The sequence below is a fragment of the Suillus discolor genome (assembly GCF_016758755.1).
Source record: "Suillus discolor strain FC423 chromosome Unknown F5147scaffold_51, whole genome shotgun sequence".
In the NCBI taxonomy this organism is placed as follows: domain Eukaryota; kingdom Fungi; phylum Basidiomycota; class Agaricomycetes; order Boletales; family Suillaceae; genus Suillus; species Suillus discolor.
Window position 1 is genome coordinate 218857 of NW_024541298.1, and position 27111 is coordinate 245967.

General features: G+C 48.4%; 9 protein-coding genes across 9 annotated transcripts; 4 read left to right on the forward strand and 5 right to left on the reverse strand.

Annotated features, from left to right (window-relative positions):
* Window positions 1-51: 51 nt before the first annotated feature.
* F5147DRAFT_548300 (uncharacterized protein) lies at window positions 52-327 on the reverse strand (the record flags this gene model as incomplete). Its single annotated transcript, XM_041430359.1, has 1 exon — window positions 52-327. A coding segment is annotated over one exon (276 nt), but the record flags the coding sequence as incomplete, so codon positions are not given.
* Window positions 328-4197: 3870 nt separating this feature from the next.
* F5147DRAFT_812349 (uncharacterized protein) lies at window positions 4198-4903 on the reverse strand (the record flags this gene model as incomplete). The annotated part of the gene is made up of 2 exons (XM_041443471.1): window positions 4198-4467; window positions 4520-4903. 2 exons carry the CDS (start codon window positions 4901-4903, stop codon window positions 4198-4200), a joined length of 654 nt encoding a protein of 217 aa, XP_041289847.1.
* A 3879-nt stretch (window positions 4904-8782) lies between these two features.
* F5147DRAFT_709374 (Non-heme 11 kDa protein of cytochrome bc1 complex) lies at window positions 8783-9856 on the reverse strand. Its single transcript, XM_041438190.1, has 6 exons — window positions 9660-9856; window positions 9576-9598; window positions 9468-9539; window positions 9262-9280; window positions 9150-9208; window positions 8783-9096 (listed from the first exon to the last, which is right to left on the reverse strand). Exons 1-5 carry the CDS (start codon window positions 9813-9815, stop codon window positions 9170-9172), a joined length of 309 nt encoding a protein of 102 aa, XP_041289848.1. The 5' UTR covers window positions 9816-9856; the 3' UTR covers window positions 8783-9096; window positions 9150-9169.
* A 463-nt stretch (window positions 9857-10319) lies between these two features.
* F5147DRAFT_709382 (OPT oligopeptide transporter protein-domain-containing protein) lies at window positions 10320-13686 on the forward strand. Its single transcript, XM_041438191.1, has 16 exons — window positions 10320-10941; window positions 10990-11032; window positions 11085-11596; window positions 11647-11730; window positions 11779-11829; window positions 11877-11932; window positions 11988-12033; window positions 12086-12368; window positions 12419-12499; window positions 12550-12651; window positions 12701-12715; window positions 12766-12971; window positions 13027-13169; window positions 13224-13258; window positions 13314-13377; window positions 13426-13686. The coding sequence occupies exons 1-16, from the start codon at window positions 10531-10533 to the stop codon at window positions 13586-13588; spliced, it is 2295 nt and encodes a 764-aa protein (XP_041289849.1). The 5' UTR covers window positions 10320-10530; the 3' UTR covers window positions 13589-13686.
* On the forward strand, window positions 13676-16849 carry F5147DRAFT_839051 (OPT oligopeptide transporter protein-domain-containing protein). Its single transcript, XM_041444190.1, has 14 exons — window positions 13676-13783; window positions 13847-14315; window positions 14366-14920; window positions 14972-15055; window positions 15108-15158; window positions 15220-15275; window positions 15323-15639; window positions 15703-15783; window positions 15835-15936; window positions 15992-16006; window positions 16060-16408; window positions 16458-16492; window positions 16540-16603; window positions 16660-16849. The coding sequence occupies exons 2-14, from the start codon at window positions 13998-14000 to the stop codon at window positions 16820-16822; spliced, it is 2190 nt and encodes a 729-aa protein (XP_041289850.1). The 5' UTR covers window positions 13676-13783; window positions 13847-13997; the 3' UTR covers window positions 16823-16849.
* A 162-nt stretch (window positions 16850-17011) lies between these two features.
* On the forward strand, window positions 17012-18086 carry F5147DRAFT_709386 (peptide methionine sulfoxide reductase MsrA). Its single transcript, XM_041438192.1, has 4 exons — window positions 17012-17149; window positions 17212-17454; window positions 17502-17564; window positions 17614-18086. Exons 1-4 carry the CDS (start codon window positions 17044-17046, stop codon window positions 17826-17828), a joined length of 627 nt encoding a protein of 208 aa, XP_041289851.1. The 5' UTR covers window positions 17012-17043; the 3' UTR covers window positions 17829-18086.
* Window positions 18087-18213: 127 nt separating this feature from the next.
* F5147DRAFT_709392 (uncharacterized protein) lies at window positions 18214-19714 on the forward strand. The gene is made up of 4 exons (XM_041438193.1): window positions 18214-18565; window positions 18622-19216; window positions 19264-19518; window positions 19572-19714. Exons 1-3 carry the CDS (start codon window positions 18447-18449, stop codon window positions 19489-19491), a joined length of 942 nt encoding a protein of 313 aa, XP_041289852.1. The 5' UTR covers window positions 18214-18446; the 3' UTR covers window positions 19492-19518; window positions 19572-19714.
* A 1355-nt stretch (window positions 19715-21069) lies between these two features.
* Window positions 21070-23994, reverse strand: F5147DRAFT_316269 (uncharacterized protein). Its single transcript, XM_041429191.1, has 2 exons — window positions 23196-23994; window positions 21070-23100 (listed from the first exon to the last, which is right to left on the reverse strand). The coding sequence occupies exons 1-2, from the start codon at window positions 23566-23568 to the stop codon at window positions 21164-21166; spliced, it is 2310 nt and encodes a 769-aa protein (XP_041289853.1). The 5' UTR covers window positions 23569-23994; the 3' UTR covers window positions 21070-21163.
* Window positions 23995-24272: 278 nt separating this feature from the next.
* On the reverse strand, window positions 24273-26102 carry F5147DRAFT_316276 (uncharacterized protein). Its single transcript, XM_041429192.1, has 2 exons — window positions 24650-26102; window positions 24273-24552 (listed from the first exon to the last, which is right to left on the reverse strand). Exon 1 carries the CDS (start codon window positions 26024-26026, stop codon window positions 24671-24673), a length of 1356 nt encoding a protein of 451 aa, XP_041289854.1. The 5' UTR covers window positions 26027-26102; the 3' UTR covers window positions 24273-24552; window positions 24650-24670.
* Window positions 26103-27111: the final 1009 nt, after the last annotated feature.

Here is a 27111-nt window from a genome sequence, read left to right on the forward strand (position 1 = left end):
AGTGTCAGAAGCAGCGAGAGGGTGATGGAGAGGGTGAACAAGCTCACAAGTATAGTCATCCTTGATGATCTTGTTCATCAACTTCGGCTCAATGTCGCCCAGTGCGCGGAGGAGAGCTTGTGGATTCTTTCTGACAACTGACTCACCCTTTTTCTTCACCAGACGGAGGTTATATTCCTCTGTAGCCAAGGCCCAGCGCTTTGATGTCATTTGGTATGAGAGCCATTTGAACTCGGCTCGCATGTCCATGAACAAGTAAAATTCGTCTGAGTCTTGCATGGCCAAAGAGCGGGGATCAATACCAGTGGCAATGGAGAAAAGGCGCTGAGAGGGGGTCTGGCCTGCTCTTGGGTTGATCGAATTGTTGATGCCAGCGCTGGTGGAAGGGAAGGAGGTCATGATCGAATTGTTGATGCTGGTGCTGGTGGAAGGAGGCAAGTCCAAGTCTGAACTAGATATATCGATAGGGAGGGCTGCCGTGTCTCCGATGCTGCTGTGATGGAGAGTGTTGGATTTGCGTTCCTTGCCATGCCTGGCAGCTCGCACCGAGGAAAAGTACTCATCCAGTTTCCCAGCACTTGACACTGTACCGGGAACATTGCTGAGAGATGCCTGGCTGAATGTGATAAATTAGGAGTTGCTATGAGTGAGGAGCATTGCATACCTGGAGAACATTGTCCTGACAAATCAGCCTTAGTTTTTTTGTGGTGCTGTTGCCATCACCCTGGTCATCAGAGTCCAAAACCTTTCGTTTCATTGGAGAAGGGGGCACGGCCGTAGTAGAAGCTGAACTCAAAGGTTTGGAAGCTCCAGCGGGGAGTTCAAGAAGTGCGGGGTCAATTTGCCACTCATTGACAAAAATGTTGCGACTGGCCTGTAGAGCTAAGTCCACCTCCTCACCTGTGAGAGGATCAGTGGCAGAATCGAAAGTGTCGAGTGGCCCATCCTCAATATCCTCCTCCTTGACTAAAAGTCCCCCAAATGTCATGATATAGGTCAGACACGACCAGCCCAAAAGTTTCACCTGATTCCACAACATGTAGCTCAGGAAGGACAAGGAGCTCGCAGCTGGGATTCTGTTGTTGCAGCGTGTTGTGAAGCTTCGCAATGTGGTCGCAGAGTTGGAGGTGGTGAGAACCATGAGTGAACTTGATGAACGGTGTCATATGAGATCTGCTGGATGCGACTCTCACATTACGACGGAGAACAAAGTCGTGACCAAGAGCACTAAGCATTATGATGCCGCTTGGCTGTGCACGCTGAAGTGAATTCCAGCCTTTATGGGACCCTTCAATTCGGCTGCCATCGGCCCTGATCCCTTTGATGTTGCGCTCGAGACAGCCATTGCGAACATGCTTCAATTGTTCTTGATGAACCTGCCCGTAGCATCAGTAGTACCTGTTTCAGAGTCTGGCAGTTCCATACTACTTACCTTCTGTGCAGCTGCAGACCAGACACCTTTGTCTGCCCACTTGTCAAACGCAACAACAAGTCTCTGTTCCTGTTCCTCTCGGTCCCAATATTCTGCAGGTCGACCATGTTCAGCATGCTTCTCAAGTATTGCACCTATGATGTCAGCAGCAACAGCAGCTCGATATGGGCTTTTGCTAGAGTGGAGCATGGCCGCAATATACCTGTCAATCCCATTAACATGTAGTATAAATCAAAAATAAAGAGACTCGGCACTACTCACCTCGCACCAAAATGCCAGACATCAAGTTTTGAATCGGTCTCTGGCATTGCAGCAGTCACAGCCTTCCGAACTTGGCAGCAATTGTCTGCCACCATCATCTTGGGCTGGGGAATGTCGAGAAGCTCATGATGACACTTGAGACCTTGGAGAAGTTCGGTTATCTCAGCATTAGTGCGAGTCTGGCAGAAGCGCTACAATAGTAGTTGCAATGAACCAAGGGAAGTCAGTGGCTGAGTTATTATCCAATGACTTGGAACTTACCCATGACACGATCTGATTATCCTCATTCAGCACACTCAAGATACCACCCTTCAACACTCTCAGTTTTTGGCGATCTTTGTTGGTGAGCGTTGCTTTGCTTGCAGCTTTAAATGTGTTATTGAGTGAACCGCATATGGCTAGTGTTACGTTCAGGTAAGTCAGAATTGACAAGAGCATATGAAAATGTACCTGATAGCGTCTTCAAGTATAACTCACTCTCCTTCTGCCTCGTACGGGCAGTGAAATCAACAAAGACTTCAGTAATGACCTCGTCCGAGATCCATTTGTCAGCATAGCCAAGTGAGTTGCTAGGGTCCGAGAATTCCTGGAGAACTTGAGTCTGACTACTGCAACTCTTACTGCCAGTAAAGTAGTTGACAATGTTATTTGCCTTGGGCTGCCTAGAAACCTCCTCCAAGTATTTGAGCATTCGGTGCTTGTGTTCCAGCAGGTGGAGTTCTTGTGAACACCCAATAAGGTAAGCAAGGTTGAATAGTCCGGAGCATACAACTACTCACTGTTTGACTCGTTCCTCCAGTCCTGCTGAGGTTGTTGATGGTCGTAGCTCCACCAGCAAGTCAAAAAGCTCACGTGTCAGAGCACAACAATGGAAGAAGACTGGGATGCCACCTGTTTGTCAACATGTGTCAGGTGCATGTTGACACAACTAATCTCTGACATGTGATGCTCACAAGGAATTTTCCAATGCTCCCATGACTTCCAATATGCTGCGCTTGTTGTTGCAAAACAGTAGCCTTCAATCTCTAATGATTTTCCAAGTCCCTGTGAGTTTCCGGTTGTGGGTGGTCCCTTCGCTGACTTTTCCTTGCAGATATTGCACCGCAGCTGTGTACCTAGGGCCATTTCTTCATAGCACAGGCCATGGAGCTCCCGCGCTCCTGTACTCGTCCAGCCCTCCCAGATGACACTGTCATGTGAGCCACAACGAGGGCATTGTGCAAGCTGCAGGAAATAAAATGGGTGAATAATGTTTAATGGCTTGAGGTACTGTGCAGTAGGTTCGACTGGTCCTCCACCTGGACGCTTATGACTGTGCAGATACATTGGTGGCAAAAATTGTGGGCCCAACAATGGGATGCCAAAGGCCAGTGTGTTCAGCTCGTTCTTCTTCGATCGTGTGCGGGTCTTGTCCCATACACACTGGACATACTCAACGACTTCAGCCTCCCACTTTAACTGGAACTCTGGCCGAGGATTGCACTTATGGCTGCGTGAGTCTTTCCATGCAGCAACACGTTTTTCTACCTAGTATCATTATGTTGTGTCAGTAAGTATTGTCTCTATGTCTCACTGGCAGCATGTTGGACTCACACTGGCAGCCCAGCGTTTCTCGAACAAATTTTTCTCGAGGGGTGGAATGGCCGTCGAGTTTTTGAGGAGCATCAGGACTGATCTCAGCTCAAAGACAGACATGTCTGCAGTAGCACTGCTGACAGTGAGAGACGGAGTATAAAGAGATCGGAGGCAGCCACTCATTTAGGGGGGCTGAATTTTTAAATCACTACCACAACCACTCTAACCGCTAGATTTTCTGTACCCAATTACTGCTAGCCCAATCCAGATTCATTTGCGTGACTGGCTTATACAGTTTGCCGTCAAGAGTTTATTAGCATTCAAGTTGCCGATATTCACTGCACTGCTTTAAGGGTGTGTATAGTATACTACTACTTGCAAATACGAAATCTTACTGAACTTCGGACTGCCACTGACCCCTTGTTAGTTACCATACGCAAATATATAATGCCTGTACATCTGCACTGTCAGTCATCTCAATGGCAAGTCAAAACTCGTGCAGGCAATCTCTCTCAGCCACAAAGTGCAGGCAATCCCTCTCAGCCGCAATCCCAGGAAACCCAGCTCCAAAAGACTACTGCACCTTCCGACACTGATGTTGTTGCATTTTTCAATTCTGAAATTCATATCTGTGATATTGGAGACTTTGCACAGATTGGCTTCGACTACCAAGTTCAACAGCTTGCAGATGCTACAGGTTTTCAAGCGCATATCATACAAAATGTATACAAGAATGTAGGTACCTTTACGGAAGTCAGTGAAGTTGTGAAGGCTATGCAGAAGGCTGCACTAGAGTGTGCTGAGGACGAGATTGGAAAACGTACAGCAGGGGAATGAGATTGATCTGAAGAAGTTTTTGTAAGTATTAGTATGGCATGTATAATATTAACAGTGGGAATCGACTTGGATGTGCCCTGGCAGCTCCCCGCTCATGATCGGCGCATTGCTGATGAAACCCAGGATATTGTTGTAGCAAGTGTGCCATACATCTCTCCCGGGTTCACTAATGACTGGTTGAACTTGGCTTCCACTTCACCAATGACCCAGTCAAATGCCTCTCTGGTAAGATGGAACTGTTCGAGTACGCGGTGAGTAGCCATGGTGGCATGGGAGTGTGCTGAGGTGGTAAGATGGAACTGTTCGAGTATGCGGTGAGTAGCCATGGTGGCATGGGAGTGTGCTGAGGTGGTAAGATGGAACTGTTCGAGTATGCGGTGAGTGGCCATGGTGGCATGGGAGTGTGCTGAGGACGAGATTGGCTTCCACTTCACCAATGACCCAGTCAAATGCCTCTCTGGTAAGATGGAACTGTTCGAGTACGCGGTGAGTAGCCATGGTGGCATGGGAGTGTGCTGAGGTGGTAAGATGGAACTGTTCGAGTATGCGGTGAGTAGCCATGGTGGCATGGGAGTGTGCTGAGGTGGTAAGATGGAACTGTTCGAGTATGCGGTGAGTGGCCATGGTGGCATGGGAGTGTGCTGAGGACGAGATTGGCTTCCACTTCACCAATGACCCAGTCAAATGCCTCTCTGGTAAGATGGAACTGTTCGAGTACACGGTGAGTAGCCATGGTGGCACGGGAGTGTGCTGAGGTGGTAAGATGGAAAACTGTTTGAGTATGCGGTGAGTAGCCATGGTGGCATGGGAGTGTGCTGAGGATGAGATTGGAAAACGTACAGTGGGCGAATGAGATCGGTCCAACGTTCTTGTAGCAAAAGTGGCTGCGCTGAGAAGTGGGAATGAGATCGGTCTGAAGTATGGCATGTATAATATTAACAGTGGGTCAATAGCCAATGAAAATTGTGCTTGAGAGCGAGCAAAGAAGGCAACAGATTAAAAAGAACTCACTGTGTGACTCACAGCTGCTAGCCGCGAAATAATTGGTGCAAAATTCTCCAGGTTATCTCCATTTGAATGCCAAGTAGAAGTCACACACTGCAAGATCAGTAGTACTACTACATGACCGCTGCATTGGCAATGAATTCCTGTGGGGGTCCCGCAGGATTCATTGCCAATGGAGGACCATGCACTGTAGCAGTGCGGCAGGATACTCCCAGACTCGGACCGTCCACTTTGTTCCTGGAAAAGGTAAGGTGTCTAATAACGCAGTAGCACCATAGCAACACACTTGTTCTTCGGGAAGAATGGGAATCTTTTGTCGAGAATGTCTGTATGATAGACCCAATGAAGTTATTTAGACACACTATTAGTGCATGAACTGGAGCACAGACTCACCTTGAGAAGGGACACTGCATGTTGGAGTGCAATCGCCAGAAGCTACGTAGTACGCAGGAGGCTACCCCTGGTATGGTTTTGCGACCCCCAAACCTCGACCCCTTGGAAAGCTCCCGCCGAACCTTCGGCTCGGCTTCCCCTTGCCATGACCATATTTTCAAGTAAGCAAGTTGTCCGCTACTATGATACAACAAACAATAATATCATGTTTTAACCTTGCGACTCATCTCGCGACACACTTTTTCTCTCTGTCAAAGGGAACCATTCCAAAGAAACCGTCGAGATGGCCATGAACCAGTCCCGAGTGTGAGACATGATACGTATCATAAGAGAGCAGCCCTCAGCCCTCAGCTAACGAAACTCTTTTCGAAGCAGCCCTTGTCACCTAATGTTAGACGTCTCCCCCATGTCAGAAATCAAGATTTCGGCTTGCACGCGGGACTATGTAGTAGTCGTACTACCCCATGGCATCCAACTTCAAGGTGGAGTTCTTATCTGACATTAATTTCCTGGACTTCAAGTAGAAGAACCGAGATGCCGCACTGCAATCAAAGAAAGAGAGGGACACGAGGTTGTCGAGGACGCCGTCCGGGATGAGCTTGCTACCGCCACTGTCGAGCTACAGCATGAGGACGAATTGGAGCTTTGGGAAATGTCAATTGATTCAGGAGCATGATTGTGTCCTTGACATTGTTGAGGAGGAGTGGTGGCGTGACGTCAAAGAGGTCAGGAGTCCGGTCGAGGAGCTGATATATATTTGTTTTGTCGTCTTATCCGTCTTTTGTCTCTTACCGCCTTAGAGATCCTGGCAGAATGCAAAAACAAAGAAATTCTGCATCAACATCACAAATCTCAATGCCAGTACCAGATGTAGCCAGTGCTAGTAACGTGCGCCTTGCATCTACTATTTTTGCATTTGTATTTGATGTTTATAAACTTGATTGTTTCACAAGAGAACCGTTCCACGCTAAGCTTGCTCTTCAACAAGTCGATCTATTGTGACAACTTCTCGACCAACGTTTGATCTGAATCCTCCACAGTACTGACCCCACACATGTAAGCTCTCAGTATTTTGTCCCTGCTATTACTGCGCCTAATCCTCGCTTGCAGGAAGAGGCTTGTACTCTCGAACAGACATTTGCGTGTGAGTGTGGCGAGGAGGTGGATTACGTTTCTCTAGTATCTGATTCGTGGTCATACCACTTGCGGGAAGTCCACGGAGTTTGTTGCTTAACTGAATCGCGCGTCGAGTGCTGATGGAAGCACTGCGGACAGGAATTGACGAGAGCGCACTGTTGAGACATGTGAAAGAGGTGCACCTTGCAACAGTGTACGCTTGCGGCTATGGGAATGTATTCTCGCGAAGATATACTTCTAAAAGGAACGGCTAGAGTCCTCTTTCAAGTTATCTTGCAGCGGTGTGCTGCATGTGGAACTCTCCTGTATGGATTAATATTTGGCACTAAGTGAATTGGATTTGTAGGTCACTCCGCGAGACCGCGTACATCCCGCTTGAACTGTTTACTGTAGCTAATTTGCACTTATAGCCTCAGCCTCAGCTCAGACTCCGCACGCACATGTGGCACGAATTCCTCGAAGAGCTCTGAAGTCCGCCACTCAAATTGCAACTGTAGGTCTTCGTATAAATCATGCGTGGCAACAAGTGGGCTAATTGCCAGCTTCATTTGTGACAGTTCCAGCGAATTTACTACATATTCAGTACGCTTATGGTGTTCATATCGAGGCACATGACAGTCTCGACTGCTGTATAACCAAGAGTTCTCGCCCATTCTCGACCTTGTGACTATCCTTCTCATCATTACCCCTTCGGTTTGAACGGAACAATGTTCTTCAATGCACACATGCCTCCACGGGTATTCAATAAACCTGTCACTTTTATCTCATCGCTAAACGTTTGCTTTGACTCAGCCACCGGTGTAAAATTTTCTTCAGCGTTAACAGCGAGAAGAATATAAATACAATGCGGATGAATTCTAAAAGCCTCAGTGAAAAACGCTTCCTTCGTAGTGAGCAGCCCTCTTACGCTACATCATGCAAATATCGCTAAATCGACATATAGCACTTCTAACACTTGTTATAGCAAATTTGTGTACATCGCACAGCCAAGCTTTTGTTGGTGAATATCTCTTAGTACTCACCTCCATCACTAAATCATTGTTATAACAGGTACCATGAAGCCTATTCAGTCTATCTACCTCGCCATCCTTGCCGCGGTCGCTGGGGTGAATGCGGCCCTCGCCAATGACGGCACGATCTGCTTGGATATGTGCGCTGATCGGGCTGTTCCCTGCTCAGGAGGATTGCAATCTGTCCAGATGGGCGCATGCTGGACCTGCTGCAGCACCACCTGACGCCTGAATCAAATTCCCGAGTATTTTGTAAAGCGTGATGTTATGAATGCATGGAATTGATGAAGCTCTTGTTCGAGCAGAATTATTGTCATAAGAGTCTTGTTCCATCTAGTATACGGGTGATTCTAGTCAGACCCATTGGTTACATTTGATGTGTTTCAGCATGTTGCGCTAATTTTGACTGTTTGACTTGAACGTCACATTCTGCCGAATGGAATAACATTATCCGGGCCAGACACATCACCGTAACTGATATATCGGCACAACTAATATACACTTTCTGTACACAGTGAGGCGGTGTTTGCCACCAAATTGCTCCTGCCAAGGCGGGGAGAGATCCGAGCGCTACCGCCGAGCAAGTTGACACTACAGCCGCGCTTCAACAAGGACATGAAATCCATCACGGAAATTTCATCACGCCGCGCTCTACTTCGCTCGCGATCCACCTCCACACTCGGGAAGATTCGTGAAAATGATCGAGACGCTCCCTAGGCGCTACAGCTCACTACTGTTCCAATTTCACACCGATCACGTCCCACTCAACAAATACCTACAAACCATGATGAATCAGTCCGTCACTTCTCGTTAGTCTGTCCAGTATTCGCCAACCACTGAGAAGTACTTACGTGCAGAAGTCGGGCCCCGACAATGCAACGTCAAATATTTGCTGAGCGGACGCAAAAGAATGAGGGTAGCCCTTACATTCATCGCAAGGACGAGAAGACCGGGCATGGTGTTCCGGGACGTGAGGCCCAAAGGAAAAGGAGATTGAGGAGAGGTAGACGAGCCGGAGAAGATGCACCCCCACTCCTTTCCATATCAGGCGCCTGAAGAAGGTCCCGCCCATTTTCGCGGAAGCCGGAACCACACAAGGCTTCGGACAGCGGAGAACACGCACAAATCAAGTGCATTATCGTGAGTATTGTCCAACATAGGGCTTCGCCCCAACGGACAATAAACAAGAATATTTAAATAAATAAAAACAAATCGTTCAGATTTTGTAATTTCACCATCGGCCACAGGTCGGTCATAGTCTCAAAACCAACGGTCTTAAACTGGATAAATGGAACCAAGACCGCATGACAATGTGCAGTTCAAACGAGAGAACACCCCGACAGCAATATGACGTCGGCGCATCTACTGATACATGATCCTTAGTAGGATTTAGTGACAGGAGAGATAAATGGTATTGCTCCTCAAGAACGATAGCGTGTATTGTAACTATAGGGACAAATAATTCAGATGCTGGAAATAGACTGAACAGAAAGACTCACTGTAGTATTAACCCTAGCGTCTACTTGAGCTTGGAGAACAATTTTGGTGCAGCACAAGCCTAAGTAAAACGTTATGCAAGAACTCTCAAGGGTGAAGACAGAATATACATACATCGGCGCAGTGCATCAGGCTGTATATGATGCCGTTAATGAGGATGCCAATGAGAGCAGAAAAGATGACTTACTGGACTATAGATGAAGTAGTCGGAATAAGAAAAATCAATATGAATGTCATGTATATAACAACATAAGTGACCTACATCTATGATCACAGTATATGAGCGTTATGCAGGTATCAATATTCAAATACCAACTCACAGTTCTTCCACACAGTCCTCGCCTTTAAAGCCTTGTCCAGATTGCACTTTCTCCTGGCAGTGTTCGAAATGTCTCGTTAAAGAAGCGCACGCTGCTGAGTTTTTGCACTCCTCTATAATGACTGGGTGAATCTATAGACAGGAATAACATCAACGGGAGGAGACGATATTTGTATCCGGAATGGAGACATACGTCCTCAGCTTCTACTTCCTCTTCCTCAGACTCTTTCGATGGTTCCCCCGCCTCAGCGACTTCCTCCTCCTTGGTTTCGTTTTCTGGCTGCTTCTCCTCCGGTGCGTCACCGTGCACGGTGTTGAAGAAAGACGAGAAAAACGATGTCACAGACATGGACGCGACCGACTTTACAGTTAGACTTTGCACGAAAGAGTAACTTCGCGAATTTCCGGGTCGAGGTCTTCAGGCGCCGCTTCAACAAATCCACGCGGCTATGTCCGAGAATGGCGTATACTATTGATCGATGATCATGAACACCGACTCTAGTCAAACTGTTACTCCCTTGCACTTCAGAAGTCATACAAGTGTGAATCAAGTCATGCAAATCCTCGATCTACAAATTGCGATATTCTAGGATCTATAATGCTTCAGAGGCTGTTGTTGAAATCAGTCATTAATTCCGACTACTTAGCGACTTAGCCCACAACTCGGTTAACACCACGACACAATATTTCCATCTTGAACTTCTGAAGCTTCAGTAGTCATCTTGGTTCATATCAAAACTGCGCACTTATCATGGCGGTCACTAGAAGCTTGAAGTATAGGAAATATAATCTTCAGGATCTGACGCATCGTGGTACTGGTCATCTCGGATGCTGGTTGACGCAGTGACAGTGAGTGCCTGGGCCTTCCTGTCTTTATTTCATTCGTGCTGATAGGCTTTAATTTCACTACTTAGCACTATTCATAACTCTGTTCCATGTGGTAGGCTTACCTAGGCCGCGGACACACATCGTTTCAGGTGAAACAAAAATAGTCTTATCGACGATATGAATAAACTGATTGCAATGTACCGCACATACAACTTGCCAAGACATTTTCTTTGACAATGACATCCACAAGGATGGGGAAGCACCTGACTTTTGAAAATCTCATGCCGGATAAGAGTTTTCATAAAAGCTCGGATCAGCATGATCCAACGTCGTCTCTGCGCGACATGATTTCCAACGGCATCCACCAGAGTGGTATCTCCAACCCTGGCGACCCCGCTTCTCCAGAAATAAAGGAGAAGTATTCTACATCAATTAATGGAGATGAGATATCCACTGTCGAACGCAACTCTCAGGATGATGATAGTGGAGAGTTGGTGTCTGGTGGACGTTTCATTAATACCGACGATCCTTTCCCCCTCGATCCCGACTCTCCCGTGGAAGAGAGACAGTTGACCATCAGGGCTCTCCTCGTCGGCTGCCTACTCGGGGCAGTTATCTCCGCAAGCAACGTTTATTTAGGTTTGAAGGTCTATAAACATCCTTTGGGAAACTTCGAATTCTGAAGCTGTATGTAGACAGGGTGGACCTTCGGAGCATCATTATTTGGATCAATATTCGGTTTGGTTGTTCATATGATACGGCGCGAGTGTCACTTACTGTTGATTTGCAGGTTTTGCTATCCTCAAGCCCTTTTCTACCGCAGCACCGAGCTGGCTTGGGGGCGGCTATTTTGGTCCCAAGGAAAATACCGTGTGTCAATCTGCAGCGTCTGCTGCTGGTAGTCTTGGATTGCTTTTTACTTCTGGCTTTCCTGCTGCATACCAGCTTGGTCTTCTCAGTGCAAGTCCTCGAGATGATATTGGTCGGCTATTCACGTTTACTATTTGCTGCGCTTTCTTTGGTCTCGCATTTTCCATTCCGTTGCGGAAGTTCTATATTTTGAAGCTAAAGCTCGTGTTTCCTTCCGGTGTTGCCGCAGCGTACACGATTCGCTCGCTCCACGTGGGCAAAAGCGCTGCGACAGACGCTAAGAAAAAGACAAAGGCGTTGTTGATTTCTTTCTGTTTTGCGATCACTTTACGTGTCGTTAGCGAATATGCTCCTGGGCTCCTTTGGGACTGGCATATATTTTATGCGCTCAATCGAGTAGGGTGGGAATACATCATTGCCGCAGAGAGTTGGGTCAGTCTGTGCTGTACCACGAGATATACTTGTCTTCTAAAGTCCAGCAGGGGTGGATTTGGGAATGGACACCAGCATTCATTGGTGCAGGGATGCTCACAGGAATCAACTCATCATACAGTTTCTTGGGCGGTGTGAGTCCGTGTTATGTTCTGCATGCCTATCCTATATAACGCCTGCAGAGCTTCCTTGCATGGGCTATCATAGGACCTGTTATTGTTCACACGGGCAAGGTATGCATAGAACCCCTCACTCACCGGACCATCTGACAGGATCACAGGCCTTCGGTATTCCAGCAGATACATCCATCCCTGGGCAGATGAATTATGCATCCATGTGCGTGATCTTCATCCTTGTTCAAGTTCATCTCAGTTGAACCAGTCATCTGGAGGTCTCTGTCTGATCCCATTAATCACCCGTCGCCGCGATACTGGCTGGTAAGAGACTATCTTCTCAAAACTGTAGATCCAATCCATCCATCCTGTATAGGTTTGGCCCGGTACACTCATGCTACTTTGCACGAGTTTCACTGAAGTTGCCTGCAACTGGAAGTCCATCTATTCGGCCGCGCGTTTTGCGATAGGTGCACTCGCGGAACGTTTCAGCGGACATTCCTACGAAAAGAACAATGAAGAAGAGATCGTGGATCCTGTACCACCTGAAGACCAGGTTCCATTCTGGCTCTGGGGCGGTGTGCTCGTTGCTAGCATCGTGATCACATGTTCTGTCATGGGTGTTCAGTATGGCCAGAACGTTGGTATCACAATTTTAGGTAAGACACGACTCCTTCATGATGACCGGTGTTTGAACGTCAGAATCTAGCCATTGTCTTCGCATTCGTGTTTAGTTTCATTGGATGCGAGAGTGCTGGCCGCACCAATATTAATCCTGTGACATCCATTGGTGAGTGCATCTGGGAACCTGTGATCCTATACTGACATGTATCTCAAAAGGCAATGCTTCTCAACTAATTTTTGGTGGTATCGGCAAAGGGCAAGGATACTCAGTTCAGAGAGGCGAGCTCTTGAATTCGTTATCGGGAATGCTTGCTTTAGGTATGCATCATGCTTCTGTGAACCACTGCTTCTCACACATCTTTCCTAGGTGCTGCCGAGCAAGGTCCGTAGACCATACTTTGAGCCGTTCACAAATACTCATTTGTCGCATAGCCGCTGATATGATCAGCGATCTCAAAACGACCCATCTTCTCAGAGCGTCCCCCAAAGCTGTCTTTTGCGGTCAGCTGACTGGTGCCATCGTGTCCATCTTCATGGCCGCTGGTATCTACATCGTTTTCTCGACTGCATATCCATGCATCAATGATCTCACCTACACTACTTGCAGTTTCCCGACACCTGATGTACAATCTTGGAGGGTGGGTTTTTATTCATGAAACTGTACCTTTAATCACATGCTGACCAATTCAACAGGCAGTTGGGGTTGCGGTCTCATCATCGACCCTTCCCATCCCACCATCGTCAGGGTATACAGCAATAGGATTAGGCATCGCGGCTGTGATTTCGGTTGTTGTGAAGCATACTGTTGTCCCGCCGAAATATCATATTTGGGTTCCGTAAGTTTCTCGGTATCTTGCCTCAAAACGAAGCCTCATAAATTGGACATTCAGGAACTTTAATGCCATCGGTATCGGTTTTATCATGAGTGAGGAACACTTTGACTCGGTCATTAAATACTTCTAATGCTATCATCCTCAAAGATGTATGCACCTATCCCATGGCTATGTTCTTCGGCTCGACGATCGCTTTCTTCTGGCGTAGAATGTAAGTATCTCTCCCAACTGCATTTCGATAAGTTCACAGGCTGTTCAGGTTCTTCAGCCACTATGAAATGTACTGCTTCGCTATAGCTGCTGGGTTCATTGCTGGGGAGGGCTTGGGTGGTATCGTGAATGCAGTGTTGACGATTACGGGAATTTCTGGTGCTGTGTACGGAACGACAGTTGGCTGTCCGGGGGGGCTATATTGCGGTTAAGCACCAGTTCTCCTATCGCTCGGTCGCGTTGTACTGATATGTAATTTTGATACTGGGTTATGAATTTGATGAATATTCATTCGCTACATTATTTCTTAGACGGGGTTCATCTCATTTCACTTGTTGGTCGTGTTATATTTCAATCGCAAGCTCAGCGCTTTTGGCTGACAGAACTATCTTGGACCACCGCAGCAGGTGAGCATGTGCACTTTTTGATTTCATGCTGTCAATCAGATGCCACGGGAAAGAAATAAACAGATGGGCTTCCGCAGGATTCTACAGCTGACTTTCCTTGATCCAATTATACTGCTTATCACCGAAGTGCCTCTCACTGATAAGCCTTACCTCGTGTCTCGTACGTCGGCATGGACGAGTCGAGGATAGTATATATATGCCGCCTTTGTGAGCAATGGTAATCTCAAGTCCCAGTCTGCCTAGTGGTTCAAGTATGGCGACTGCAGTTCCTCAAGACCAGGATCAAATAGCCTATGTACACTCCGTATCTTCTTACTCGGAAGAGAAGAGCGCCATCACCGCAGAAATTAAATCCGTGTCTGGTGACTCTGAAGGGTCAGAGCCGCATGTGCAATTCTTAAACACAGATGACCCATTTCCGGAGCATCCGGATGCCCCTATTGAGGATCAACAGCTAACTGTTCGAGCTGTACTAGTCGGCTGCATCTTGGGGGGCATCATCGCAGCCAGCAACATCTACCTGGGTCTCAAAGTTAGTCATCCTTTTGATATATTAATCCATGCACTCATCCTTTCACGCAGACGGGGTGGACATTTGGCGCGTCGTTGTTCGGCTCGATCATAGGCTTCGCGATCTTGAAACCGCTCTCAAGAAGTGCACCGACGTTTCTTGGCGGGGGCTATTTTGGGCCTAAAGAGAACAATGTTTGTCAATCTGCCGCCACGTCAGCGGGAAGCCTCGGGTTGCTCTTCACCTCGGGTTTTCCTGCCGCATACCAACTTGGGCTACTGAGCGCTAATCCCAAAGACGACTTTGCCAGACTAATCACTTTCACGATTTGTTGTGCCTTCTTTGGTTTGAGCTTCACTCAACCGCTGAGGAAGTTTTATATTTTGAAGTTGAAGCTCGTATTTCCTTCCGGCGTGGCTGCTGCGTACACGATTCAATCTTTGCATGCGGGCAAGAACGCAGAAGTGACAGCAAAGAAGAAAACCAAGGCACTGTTCTTCTCCTTCCTCTTTGCCATTTCTTTACGGGTGGTCAGCGAGTATGCTCCAGGATTGCTTTGGGATTGGCACATTTTCTACGCTCTGAATCGAATCGGGTGGAGTTCAGTGATCGCCGCTGAGAGCTGGGTGAGCATGTCACCCGTCATTAGGAATATTTGTCTGATTATCAGCCGAAAGGGATGGATTTGGGAGTGGACCCCCGCGTTTATTGGCGCAGGGATGCTCACGGGCATCAATGCCTCGTATAGTTTCATCGGTGGAGTATGTGTCATTACTATGACTGCATACGCCGCTGACACCTTAGCACATTCAGAGTTTCCTCGCTTGGGCTGTTTTGGGTCCCATTATTGTCGCCAGAGGAATAGTCAGTGCAAGACTCTTCATATGTCGTTACATACTGACCACTATTGAACCGCCCATGACAGGCTTTCGGGACCTCTGCAGACCCATCTATACCTGGATACATGAATTATATGGGAATGTGGGTCGTCTGTTATTTCCTCGGTATGAAAATCTCACTGTTAGCAGGACTCTTCAAGATCCGATCAACGATCCATCTCCGAGATACTGGCTGCTCTGGCCCGGCACACTAATGCTTATCTGCGCAAGTTTCGCAGAAGTAGCATGCAATTGGAAGTCTTTGTATGCCGCATTGCGCTCCGCTTTCGGAATGATCCTGCAACGATTTTCAAAAGACGGTGTAGTGGACGACATTGTGGATCCTGTACCCGAGCATGAACGCGTGCCTTTCTGGGCCTGGGGTTCTGTGCTTGTTCTCAGTACGATTGTTACATGTGTCGTAATGGGCGTTCAGTTTGGACAGAACGTCGGTATTACTCTCCTCGGTACGTCATCGACTTGTTAGATTGATTACGAGGAGAAGCTAATACTTTCCTTGTATCATACAGCCATTGTGTTCTCTTTTTTGTTCAGTTTCATTGGTTGTGAAAGCTCTGGCCGGACAAATATCAATCCCGTCACATCAATCGGTAACTTTGTCGAGTTGTCGATTCGTTCACAGACACTAACGTTACTGACAGGTAATGCCTCGCAGCTCATTTTCGGAGGATTGGGAAGGGGTCGGAACTACAGCGTCCAACGAGGCGAGCTCCTGAACTTGCTTTCGGGGATGTTAACGCTAGGTAAGCAAATCAATCGTCAGGCATGACAGGTGCTAGAATATCGTGAATAAAACAGGTGCCGCGGAACAAGGTATCTCAGTTTTATTATCAACACCTTTGAAATTTTGTCGACGTGCTATTTAGCTGGGGATATGATTGGCGATCTCAAAACGACACACCTCCTCCGCGCGTCCCCAAGGGCCGTTTACGTAGCTCAACTCTGTGGAGCTGTAGTATCAATTTTCATGGCTGCTGGTCTCTACGTCGTGTTTTCCACTGCTTACCCGTGCATCAATGATTTGAGCTACACAACGTGCGCTTTCCCCGCGCCTGATGTACAGTCATGGCGTGCAGTGGCCGTTGCTGTGTCTTCGAGCACGTTGCCCATTCCACCGTCTTCTGGATATGCTGCCATCGCACTTGGATTGATAGCCGTCTTATCTGTCGTGGCGAAGTATACTGTGGTTCCTCCGAAATATCATGACTTCATACCGTGAGCGATTTGCCATTGTGCTCCTGCTTTATCTCACGTAGAAACGAAGCAACTTCAATGCTATTGGAATTGGCTTCATAATGAGTATGTGATCTGTATCTCAGTGATTGGCCGTCTTGCTTACTTTGCAGACGTCTGCACGTACCCTATGGCAATGTTTACTGGCTCGACTATTGCATTCTTCTGGAGGAGAATGTGCGTCTCATGAATTCTTTAGATACTTTAATTGCTTAGTCTGACATCTCGTATAGGTTCTTCAACAACTACCAGATGTATTGTTTCGCTGTGGCAGCGGGTTTTATTGCAGGAGAAGGTATTGGTGGTATCGTGAACGCAGTTTTCACGATTTCGGGCGTGTCTGGTGCAACATACGGAACATCTGTCGGGTGCCCTGGTATGATTTATTGCGGATAGATATTATGTAGTAGAACTAGACACAGGACATTGGTTTATTTGTATATTATCATAACCTGAAGTCGAATACCACACGATCCCGGGGTTATTGAGGTCCAGGAGTTCACATTCTCTAGTGCCCTATGACATCATTGCACAGCACCAATATTGATATAGATCGGCACGAAGTCCGGTGTCTGATGCTTCCCAGGAACCACCAACTCGTAGTCTTGGTCAGTTAGATGCTTAGTCGTCTCAACCACATCCGTACCGCCTTGTTTTCTTTGGCCAGGCCTACAATGTCATACGCAGTTGATACGTCTCATTATCGTGCCACTTTATCTTCAGGCAAGTATTACTCATTTGAGTGTGTGCGCCGTGGATTCAACCGCGAATCTTGATTGATACAGGTGCTCAAAGCGAGATTGCCACATTCGCTGCGGGGTGCTTTTGGGGTGTCGAACACATATTCCTGAAAGAGTATCCTCCTTCGCAGAACAGGGGCATCCTCAAGACGAGCGTCGGATACACCGGCGGGCTGGAGAAAGCTCAGAATCCGACATACAGAGAAGTGTGCACTGGGACAACCAATCATGCTGAGGCCTTGAGAATTGAATTCGATCCTTCCATAATCCAGTACGGAGAGCTCGTCGGTGAGTTGCAGTTTCAGTTCTATCAAATCAGTCTAATCTGCCGCCAGAGTTTTTCTACCGCACCCATGACCCGACTACACCGAATAGGCAGGGCGGTGACGTGGGCACTCGTATGATTGTTCCCTTGACATCATGTTCAATATGCTAATTGTCGAGCAGAGTATCGCTCTGTAATTTTCACACATTCACCTGAACAGAGCAAGATAGCGGAGGATGTCACGCGGAAGGTACAAGAGGAACATTTCAAGGGCCAAACGATTGCGACGGAAATCAAAGAAGCTGGGCGATGGTATGATGCCGAAGAGTATCATCAGCTATATTTGTTCAAGGAACCGAATGGCTACCAGTGCCCAACACACAAGAAGCACTGGTAGATGGATGATTGTTAACAGCGTAACTGAGTATTAGAATAGATGAATGTACAGTAAATACCAACTGAAGTCGTGAACTGGTTATCAGGATTCAGGATGACCCAGTGACAATCAAAAGCCGCCATCAGAGTTGTGGAAGCCCGTCCCTTTACAAATGTAACAAGGAGAGTGGTGCCGAACGGGCGATGTCAATGCGATCCCTGCATAGGGTCCGACTCAACTCTCTGCACCGTCATTTCTCGTCATTGGCGTTTCTGATTGTGGAAGGATGAAAATCAAAATATTTTCGTCACGAATGTTATAAGGCTAAGGCGTGGGAAATAATTCGTGGGAATATAGCTTCCATTTTGGACTGATGCACTAGAAGAATGACCCTGCAGCAACTTTCATTTGCACAATCATTGTATCTCGCAGTACTTTTCCGTACCATGGGGCGTGAAGTTTGAAGCTACGTAGCTGATTTTGACAACGAAATTGTGGATCCGTCTGCAGCCCATCGTACTCGACTCAATCAGCGACAGATGCTTACCTAATTCTCCTACTTCCCACTGCAGTGTAGTCACCCAGTAACCACTGCTCACGCGCTCAGGTTGGTTAATCACCCACAAGATCGAAGTTATCATGCCAGCTGCTCATAGAGTCACCGAGGGTAGCCCAGTTGCCGCATTTCTATCCGAATATGCTTCCGACACTGAGGTATTCGTTAGCCACCTCGACACCACTGAGGTGTCAAGCAGAAAGTAAGTCGCACCTTGGGGCGAGAAGACGAGAAGACTTGACAAGCTTTCCATCGCAGGAAACACTTCCTCCTCATGCTAGGCGCCAATCTTGCATGGTCTTTTCTACTTGCCAAACGCATATACGGCGCTCTCTACCGCTACGGCGTCCTGTTTATCCTTGGGAAAATATCACCGATATTCAAGGCCCCTCCTCCTGCGGTGAACTGGCCATTAGCAGGTCAACTGTGCCTTGACATATTTCTGTTGTCCGTGTTGCTGCCCTTGATCAACAACTTCATCGCCGTCATAAAGCTACGATACCGTCATGGGTTCCCAAAATCTGAAATCGTCTTCCGAAAACCTAGTTCAGCGACCGTTGCAAATATTCTTTCTCAATCCCTGGAAAAAAGGGATTCATACCTGAATGACCTTCTGCGTCGTGCCGTCGATCCCGATGAATTCAACCAGCCAACTTGGGGTATGCCTTGGGATGAGTGGACCATAGACTTCCGGGCGATGGCGGTTGCGGACGAGGCGGAGAAAAAGGGTCTGATCTCTAGAGATGCATGGGAGCTAAGCGTATGGATGAAGATGAAGGAAGGTTGGACCGTAATCGAGCACGGGAAAGTCAGTAACCCCTTGAGCCAAGCTGGTATGATGGAAAAGCTTCAAGTACGTGAAGTATCGTCTTATGTTGCACACCCTTATGACGACTTTAGCGCAAACTCACTGCCATGGGCAAGCGACATGTGTTTACTCAGATGATGGAAGTCATTCAGGTCAAGACCGTCGCGAAAGATGGAACTCCGATGCCTGTCACTGAGGAAGTGGACACAATTATTGCAGACATCTTTCGCCGGAATGAGGTGGATTTTGCGCAGTTGACCAGCGAATTGGCTACAGAAACTCCCCGTTTCGCAGCCAACTCGTCAAAGAAGACGAAGTAGACATGCTATATTCTAAATATTTAGAACGTGAGTCCGCTGTACTCAGCGAACTAGCTGGATATCGTTGAATACCCGTTTAGGTTACAGGTACTATATCTGAATTACCACGACAAGTAAAAATATCTCTGTTTCTTCGCTTATCACAGGATGTTCGTATCGGTTAAGTGGCGCTCTCCTGAGCACGTTGGTATTGTGTCACCTGGTCTAGGTTATTCTTATCCGTGAAGCGATGTGAAGAAATGTACATTGGTCTATTGTATCAACAAGACTGCAGGGACACATCAAGATTAAATGTCCATATCCTCAACGTGACAGGCGATAAGCTGCTTCACCTATAAGCCGCCTGTCAGCAACCACAAGAGATACAGAGGTCAGATTGGAAGCTATCTAATCGTTAGTGACCTATTGACTAGCATCAATATCTTTGTTTGGGGCATTGCGTTTACGTGCCACATAGCCTTGGCCTGTTCGTAGCGCGTTTTATCCTAGGTATGTGCGAGGGGTCCATCACAGCTGGTTTTACGACTGTCAGCTCGATGTTCTGTAATCGTGGTTTCATCACATCTCTGCTCATGATGAATTTGAACCACGCGGTGCTGAGCGCAGATTATATCTGGTCTTATCAGTCCTGGTTCACTGCATATCTCAGGATTTGCGCCATATGCATGGCAATGGTCAAGCTTGATCCGATTATCAACGCCAGCGACACTAACAATCACATGGAGGCTCATAATGTTTTGTCAGACTGGCGCAGAAAATAAACTGGATCAGTGCAGTGCGTGTGTTCATTCCCCTTCAACGCCATTACAGCATGAATAGAAGTTTTGAACGATAGAAAGACGTGGATTTTCGCTCTCTCGATCAGAACTTCAGATATTGAACTCGCTCAGCAATCAACGGCAAATCATCGTGACTCGCATCAGCACTTTGCAAACAACCTTGTTGAGTTGTGTTGATGGTTTTATGGAAGTTGGACTGACATCGTGATTGTCTCCCTGATTCTAAACAGTCGTGCATACGTCGGCGCGGTGTACTTCATCCCGGCTTTGGTTGGGGTACTCATGATTGAGTTCCTGCCATGGAGCGATCAGATCGCCTTGCTTTGCCATCTGGCTTGTGGATGGATGTCGGGATTACTGTATCCATCCTATCTCTGACCTGGGTTGACCAAGGTTACGGTTGGAGAGTCAGTCACAGACAAGTTCAAAAAATAAATTAACAGAAGGCTGAGTAAACCAAGTGACCACGAATGCAATCATGTTGAGTGCGTATTGCGTTGGTATGGCTGTTCATGCGGCAGAGGCGGTATGAGCCATGGCAAATCTCTCTTGGTGGACTTGTTACACTCAATTAGTCGAGCCGATAACCATAGTTCGCACGGTGAGAACAGTACCGAATGGCTTGTCCGATGCAGTATGATTGCAGAGATGGTACACGCGGCTCGTTGTACATTCGTTACGCAATATAATACTCTATACTCATAGTTGATACCAGGAAATGAAGAAGCAAAGAAATAAAAATAAAAAGTCACAGGAAGGCGCGATACAAACCACGCCGCAAAAAGCAATAATGATCAGGATCAAGCAGAAAAATATAATATCATGAAAGGAAAGAATGGCCTACAAAAACAGAGGGAGAATAAGGTTCCGTATTAGGTATTCAACGGTTGGTGTTATCGACCCCAACCACTACTGCCCGTACGTCCCCGCGGTCGTGGCGCCCACCCGCGCTCTCGTTCCCAATCAAGACGATCACGGTCATGACGATCACGATCAGCAGACGGTCCGCGAGGAATGTATTGCGAACCGCTGTACACGCGGCTACTGGGAGAAGAATATGTCGGTGGATGGGATGATTGACTAACTCTCAGTGCCCGTGGCCCACTGGGTAAGGGGCGCGGAGGGCCGTTCGAGGAAGAAGTGTTGGATAAGGGTGCTCTTGTCGGTGGAGGTGGACCGCGCCAGGAAGCTGACGGAGTGGGTGTGGATGTGGTATGGGTAAAATTAGGAGACAAGGGATGTGAGGTCTGAAATGAGCGGGGCTGGGTTGGAGGCGTGTAAGATCGGGGGAAGAAATGCGACGACTTTGGAGGAGAGGCGCTTGTGATTTCTCCATCTTCGTGAGAGGGTCTATGAGAATAGGAAGCCGGAGCGGAAGGGGGTAGAGGTGACGAAAAAGGTTTGGGTGATGACGATTGTTTTTCTGTACTCTTGATCTGCTGGTGCAATGGAGGTGGAGGCGGGTCCGGCGCAGATGGTGATGTCCTATCATAGGCACCCACAAGTCCATTGGGTATAGAAGTCTCCGATATCTCGACCTTGGCCACAAGAGAAGTGGGATCTGCAAGTTGGCCGTTGGGATGAGCATTATCCATGCTACGAACAGATCTTAGGGATACGACGGGAGACCTCGGCGGGTATGGAGTAGCGCCTCGTGGTTCGGATTCACAGCGCCGCTGACTCTCAGCAGGTGAATCTTCCAGCACGCAGTCCACTACGTTCTGCATGGTGAAAGAAGCGTCAGGTTCGTCCTTCACCCCCTCAACAGCCTGCCCCATGTCATTATCACCATCCATCTCCACATCCTGCGCCTCTCTTATATCTGACATGGTCACTTCCAAATCACGCTCATGGTCTGTGCCCTCAGAATCCCTCCCCAGCCGCTCATCTGCACCATCATCATCCACATGTATCCCTTCGTCCCCGCTCTCCTCTAGCAACCCCATGCTTAACCCACCAGGCGACTCACATTCCCGCTCCTTCGCCATTTCTTCACGTTGCTTCTTCTTGCGCAGAGCAAAGTCCTTGAGGGACATCTTCACCTTTGGAGGAGGCAGCGGTGACTGTTCGCGTGCGGGTGACGTGGGTTCATGTGCTGGTGGACTGAGTTCGTGTGATGCTGGCGTGGACTCGTGTATAGGTAGTGCGGGTTCGCATGATGGAGGTGGTGAATCAGAATCATGGAGGGATGGCGTTGACTCGCATATTGACGGTACCAGTATAGTTGAATCGCGCATGATTGATGACATAGAGGCACCTGTTTGTGGCGTTTCATCTGGTGGGACTATTTTGACCTCAAGAGAAGTTCCGTCATGTACAGGGCTCCTATCTGGCTGTAGTACGGCCTCTGCTGTTGAACCAGCTGTTTTGTCATCTTCCAACACAGGTGGAGGAGTATGCGAGTAAATAGGAGGTATCGCTTCCCTCCCTGATTTAAGCGGAGTATGTTGAGTAGTCTTCAAGGACGGTTGCCCATGTAACACCTCCGGGGATGCAAAGCGCACACGATGAGGTGAAGAAGCGTTGGACATCGATGGATTGGACGGTTGTGGATGGACTATGACTTGCGCGCTCAATGCGTCTGAAGGACTCTTGCTATTGGACGACTGGGGTGGCGGAGGGGATGACATTGGCATAGGACGCCTAGACGAGTTTGTCAGAGGCACTCCAAAGAGGGAAGGTGACCCGGAGCGCATATCAGGCAGGACGGGTGACAGAAGAGATAGTTTTGAGAAGGTTGCTGAAGGCGAGACGGATGCGAATGCGACGGAGGAAATGGTGGTGGGGTCGAGAGCTGCCGGCATTGGTGGTGGTGGCATTTGACGAATATCTATGGAGAGAGGGTCAGCCAACATGCGGCACACAGGAAAAGCGATGTGAAAATCCATACGCAACAAAATTGTGCAAAACAAAAGTAAAGCTTACCAGAGAACGTATCGCTCACATCGATATCCATTCCATCTACAGTGCTCTCGGGGGATGGTGGTGAAGGGCTGTCTCCAGATGTTGGTGCTGGACTGTCCGCTGAGAGTAATGTCGGGCTTCTCCAGTCTGTCGTAGACACCGGAGCGGGTGGACTATGTCCACTCAATACCGGTGAACTATGTACATGCACTCCCAATAGGCTTTGACCATGCTGTCCATGCGAACCAGATGGTCTCTGTGCGTTGATAGATACAAAATTTCTATTATTCCGTGAAGAGGCACGCTCATCACGATCATGCGACACGGACACAGACACAGTATGCATCCACCTCTTACGCATCCTTGGTGGAATATTTTCCTCGTTGACGTCCATCGAGTCGGGAGTAGGGCCTGCACAGATAAATAAAATACTGAGAGTGAGCAAGTCTGGGTAAAGGAGTAAAGAAGGGGGGTATAGTGGATGAGCACACGCTGAGAAAAGAAAATTACGCGCTGCAGAGAGAACTAGAAGCTAAAATACAGCAGAACACACTCACCGTCACCTTCCACGTCCACGTCTGCATCCACGTCTGTCTCCTCTGGAGCACGCCGCTTGCCCTTCCTATCGCTTGTCCTCGTGCAATTCGAAGTTCGTGACTGACTCGAGGTAGAAATTGTAGGGCGCCAATTCGATGGTCCTCCATTGGGTCCCAAGCCCGAAAACTCAGCGGGAGTATTGAAACTTGAAGGCCATGCGTCAGGTCCTGCGCTCGATAACCTATCACTCGACCCAGCATCAAAGCCCCCACTCAACTCAGCACCAAACCTCTCAGTCGACCCAGCGCCAAAACTGACCCCCGATCCCGACGGAACCATCTCCACACCACCAACGCCCCCGCCAAATGGCACCTTCTCCCGTGTCCTAAAGCCGCGTTTCGCGCCAATCAGCGGACCGAGGTCAATTTTCCGAGTGAATGCCGATGATGACGGTGTGTTTCCATTCATACCGTTTGTGTTGATATTGGCACCGTTCCCGTTGGTACTAGTCGAGTTCGCGTTCATCTGGATTCCAAGACCCACCACAGTTCGCTCAGAATCATGTCCCCAATTTTCCTTGTCTGAGCTCGACCCATCGCCGGCATCCGCCTCTCCTGCCTGCCTCGCCCCATTCCCATTCGTCATCCCGCTCGTACCATTCATAGGCTGCCCTGACGCACACGTGACACTAGATGCATCAAGCTCGCTGTCAACATATTGCGCCATGACATTCAAAACGCAGTCCCTTGCGCGGGCACCGCATGCACACGTTGTGAATGTGGAACTGAGCGCATGGAGAATTGAGGTCATTTGTGCACGGAGGTGAGTTAGGTGGTACGTCCTGTTCGTGCGAGTGAGTCAGTAAGGGATGTGGGACGAGGAAAGAGAATGGGGAGTGGAGTGGGAGTGTGAGGTAAGAGGGTGAGGGGTTAACGTACGGAACGGTAAATGGTCCGGGATCAATTACAAAGAAACAAAAGATTGAAGGTTAAAAAGAAAGAACAGGATAAGAGAAAGACGCACGAGAACAAATGTGGGCTCTCGATGAGCGCTGGAAGACTGTGCACTGCGTTTCCGTCGTCCCATTCCCAACCGAGAACGACTTCTTCGTTGGCTTTGAGGTCGCGCAGTGCGAATACGCCAAATGTTAGGGTTTCTTCATCTGAGTCTGTCTTGTCGTTCTTCTTCTTCCCGCTTTCCCTCCTCTCCTTCTTCACGCTTTCTGTCCTCTCTTTCTCGGACTCATCCTTTGCCTTACGGCACAGTAAGGGCCTCAACACTGCATTTGGACGACACCCACTCCGGGCAAAGCGTCCCTCGTCACCAACAACTCTCGCATCGAGGGCGACGTCCAGCGGTGGACCCATCAGGTGCACGAATGGCTTCGGCATGCCAAGGTGGGCGTACGCATTGAGCGGGTCGGCGAGGTAAGAGGCGCTCGGGGTGATAGCGCAGGTAAACGGGGCAATGTAGCTCGACGAAGGGACCGGCGTAGTTGTGTGGAGGCTGTAGGTGGGCGGGCGAACGAGGGGGTTGGTATGCAGCTGACTTGGAGATGGTGTAGGTGGGACTGAGTGGATTTGTGTGCGGTTGGGATGTATGGGTGGTGAGAGGGCGGTGATGCCCCGCCATGACTGGGCTTGTCTGCGGAGTCTGGCATGGGCTTCTGTTGTAGCGATGTCTTTAGTGATAGGGACGTAGGATAGAGACCACGGTTCGTCGATGTCGACCGGCTCATCTTCGCCTTGTTGTATTGGCGTCGGCGGTGGGTGCGGCGTCGACGGGGATATGATAGATGCTCTACGTTTCTTCTTTGTATTTCCGGAGCCCTCGATGGCAGCAGCGCTGGCTCGTCGTCGTTGTACGGGCGACCCAGCTCTATCTCGTTTTTTGCCCTTGTCTCTATCTTTTTCCTTGTCTCTCTCCCTCTCCCTGACGTGCATCTCTGTAATACGTTGCTTCTGGAGGCGAACTGCACGGTCACGGTTAACAGGACGGGGATCGCAATCCCAACAGCGCCACTCTTCTGGTACCTCTCCCTCGACAATATCGAAGCATGCTGCATGGCACCAACGAGAGCAGACGTCGCAGGCAATGCTGAAACCATCGTCAAAGAGAAAACCACATATGCAGCTGATAGCATCTGCGTCTGGAAGAGGAGGGCTAGCTGATAGCGCTGGTTGTAATGGTGTTGTCGTTGGCGGTGGTCTTGGTGTCGGTATTTGTACTGGTTTTCTGATTTGAGGGATTGTGTTGTTGTTTAGAGGAGAGAGGCTGAGGAGACCGAGTGCAGCCTCCGTTGCATCGCTGTTCATCGACGTTCCCAATGTTTTTGGTCTCCTGCCAATTTGCCGCCGACCAAGTTCTTGTCCGACTCTTTCTCAATTCTACTCGATTGCACTCACCAGGAAACAGTAAACACAAATCAACATCTGATTCAGCAACTCGGCACTCCCCGCACGGTCCAACGGGAAGATGATGCACATCATTGACAGAGTACCTTCTAATCATCAATAAGGAGATGAGCACGAGTTGCAATCTTCACGAGCTATTGTAATTTAGTGACGTTGTAACAGCACTTGCGATTGGTCAATACCAGCTCAATTACATATTAGCCAGAATTCAGGCACCCGATTCAAGGGTGCAGAAGAGAGATGAATTCCTACGTATACTTGCCGATCTTATAACAGGCGAAAGTAAAGTATGAGGTTGACCTGACAGCCTATGACGCCCAAAATCTCGATCATTTACAGAGAGGGTAAGGACGATGGGAAGAAAAAAAGCGTCAGAACTTCCCGGAAAGTTGCGCAGACGGTCTTGTTCTGTCTTGAAGGGTCCGTTTTGGTCGCGTTCCGGAAGAAAGGTAAGTAGAACGGTTTATAATCTCACCCTACCAAAAGAACACCTTATCTTTGACCTGCTCTCGGAGCACCAATAATCCGAGACCATCCAGCTTCGCTCTCGGCGATAGAGCACGGCCCGCAGGCCCCGCATTAGCGACCATGGAATCAAAATGTTAGTGACACATGCCTTAGTAGAAGAATATGGGGAAAGATTCATTCCGGTAGGCGACGCCCATGTTTTAGGATGGCAGCAATTCCTCACCACAATCTCACTGATCTGAGTCCGAGTGACTGAGCATGATCACTGTTCTCCATGAACCAGCTGACACATTGATCGTCTTTGGTGCGGTGTATGAAATTTAATTAGTCGAAAGAATGTCTTATGAGGATGTGCTGACACCTATCGTGCAAAGTTTGAGACTGGCCCTGCAGGACTGCCACGTCGGTAAGAAATAAAGTTGCTCCATTCGACTTGGAAGTAATATAGCCAAACCTTAATGGTGCTTTAGGCAGAACTGCAAGCAGCTAATTTGCCAGCGCCGGGAGGAACCTGGAAA